This window comes from Myotis brandtii, unplaced genomic scaffold (assembly GCF_000412655.1).
Source record: "Myotis brandtii unplaced genomic scaffold, ASM41265v1 scaffold435, whole genome shotgun sequence".
Lineage (NCBI taxonomy): Eukaryota > Metazoa > Chordata > Mammalia > Chiroptera > Vespertilionidae > Myotis > Myotis brandtii.
In genome coordinates this window covers 308,423-310,856 of record NW_005366635.1, presented here as the reverse complement: position 1 = coordinate 310,856, position 2,434 = coordinate 308,423, and the positions used below count along the sequence as shown (strand labels likewise).

The 2,434-nt window shown below is 66.8% G+C and overlaps 1 protein-coding gene across 1 annotated transcript in view; it reads right to left on the bottom strand.

The window, feature by feature from the left end:
• The window catches only part of LOC102251931 (E3 ubiquitin-protein ligase HERC2), an 86,271-nt gene that overhangs the window by 3,135 nt on the left and 80,702 nt on the right, over positions 1-2,434 (bottom strand). The window contains 4 exon segments of the mRNA XM_014546210.1: positions 4-178; positions 273-414; positions 1,648-1,731; positions 1,931-2,263. Coding sequence (XP_014401696.1) covers positions 4-178; positions 273-414; positions 1,648-1,731; positions 1,931-2,263 — 734 coding nt within the window.

Below are 2,434 nucleotides of genomic sequence, written 5' to 3'. Positions count from 1 at the left end.
TGCGTGTGCACGGGCGCCCGGGCGGCGGGGCTGAGCAGGTAGCAGTCTCGGTTGGCCCCCGACTCGTCTCTCCCGTTGGGCGTCACGATCAGAAGGGGCGTGAGTCCATTCTGCAGCTCCTCACAGATCTCGGCGATGGACTCGCTGTAGCCGCCTCCACAGTCGTCCACAGATTCACCTTCGGGGGAAGGAGAGTGAGCCACTGTCCCCCACAGAGCCCGGGGAGCAGCAGCCCTGCTGTGGGACCACCGTCCTGCGCCCAAGGCTCTCACCCACGAACTTGACCTTCCAGACGCGGTGAGGCAGCAGCAGGCTGTCGGGGCTGAAGGAGCTCATCTTGGCACACATCTGCCCAAAGACGGACTTGGTGCCGTCGGGGCCCGCCAGGCCGCCTTTGCTCCGGGAACGCTTGACCTGAGGAGGAAGCCCTGGCTCCCGGCCTGGGCCCCGTGCTTCTCGGCAGGACCTGAGCAGCTGCTGCCCGTGGAGCCGACAGCGAGCGGCATGCGGGCATGTGGTGCCCCCACAAGACTGAGTGAGACCCACCGAACTCCCGACGTAGAGACGGAGCCCGCCTCACGCAGGGGGCCTTCCTGTCGTACCTGGACTTGCTAAGCCTCCAGAACGAGCTGGCACACCCGCCCCGGATCTAAGCTAGAACCTGCTGCCGTGCACTGGCTTCATGCTGCCAGCACGCTAACCCGGCTGCGACACGATCCCGCCAGGAACTCCTCCCAGACAGGATGCTCTCCCAGGGTGTTGCTGAGCCCGACCCGGTTGAGGGCATGGCTGAGGCAGCGTGTGGCCAGCCACCTGCCCCTCGGCTCACTAACGCCAGCCTGAGCCCCGACAGTGCGGAGACCAGCGTGCCTCCGAGGTGTGGAAGGGCGGCTTCCTCTGGCCTCGCTCAATAGCCTGCTTGTTCGGGGAGCGGCCGCCGCCCAGCACAGCGCTGTGCCCGCTGACGTCCCTGCAGGGGCTCTTCCGCCCGCGTGGCCACATGTGCTCTGCAGCAAACCACAGATTGACACTTGACCTAAAACGCCCTGAGCGAGTCCAGGAGCACGCGGGGTTTGTGTGTGTGTGTGTTGGCACAGGGCACAGAACAAGCAGTCTGTTCTTTGAGGCTCCTGCTGCCGCTGGGGGAGGCGGCCACATGCCCAGGCCATCAGGCGCCGCGGCCTCCCCTTGGTGTTTGATGACTTGGTGGGCGCCACACGGGCAGCCGTGGGACCCGGAGATGGCCCCTCTCCCAGTTCTCGGGTCCCGCGGGACACAGCAGTGACTCAGCCCGTGAAGGGCAGAGCCGCGAGGGCCAGGAGCGTGAGGCTGGGGGACAGGGATGGGACGGGGCGGAGGCCTCTGACCGGCCGCGTCTGAGCACCTAGAACCCAAGGGGTGAGGAGACATGCCCGTCAGGAGGGGGCACGGCTTCCAGCCTGCAGAGGCCTCGGCCCAGGGAAGCCCGCAGGTGCCTGCGGGCTGTGGTGATGGACACTCCCCTCTGCTCGTCTGTATCTGTGCTCTGGGTTCAGGCCTCCTACTTCCCTTCACACGGGTGGCACCTGCCCTCTAAAGGGCGTGGCCCAGGTGTACCCCCCCCACCCCCCCGTCAGCCACGCCACCCCGAGGTGGAGGCCCCGTCACCTGGATGCGGTTCAGCTCCACCACGGGCCCGTGCTGGCGGTCGCGCACCATCGTTGCCTGCACCACCTTCCGGAAAGCCACCTCCTGAACAAAACACGGCAAGGGTGAGAACCTGACACGGTCAGCAGGGCGCTGTCTGTCCACATGAGGGCCCTAAACGCGCAGCATGGAGCCTGCACTGCGTGCCGGGAGCGCCGGCTGAGCAAGCTGTGCCCCGACACCCGCTCCCAGCCGTCCTGGGGTTAAAGCCCACGCAGACCCGGCCCACCGCGGAGGCAGGTACCTTGCCCTGGGAGATGAGGATGCCCCGCAGGGTGTCGAAGCCCACGGCGGGCCCCAGCCCCGTCTCGCCCAGGGCGCCCTCCAGGTCGAACATGGGGATGCAGGGGCAGAAGAGCTCGGAGAGGTGGTGCAGCAGCAGCAGCCGGTTCCGCAGGGCGACGACCGGGAGCTCCTGCAGGTGGTTGTACTCCATGGGCACCTGCAACAGAGGCGAGGTCACCGCCCGCACGGCCCTGCAGGGGCGCCCGCGTCCGTGTGGCTTGGAAAATCTCCTAACGACAATCAGGCCGCTTGGCTCCAGCCGAGCGTCGAGGAAAACGCGGGAATAACTAGTCTACAGCCTGTTTGCTGAGAGCGTGGTGGCCTGTGCCGTCAGCGGTTTTCCGTCCTTCACGCGATGCTGAAGGAAGGTGGGCGTTTCGCTGACAGGCTGCTGGCTGACGGGAAGGCCCGGTTCACACGGGAACCTGAATTGCTTCCAGCGGGGCCTGGGCCACACACAGGA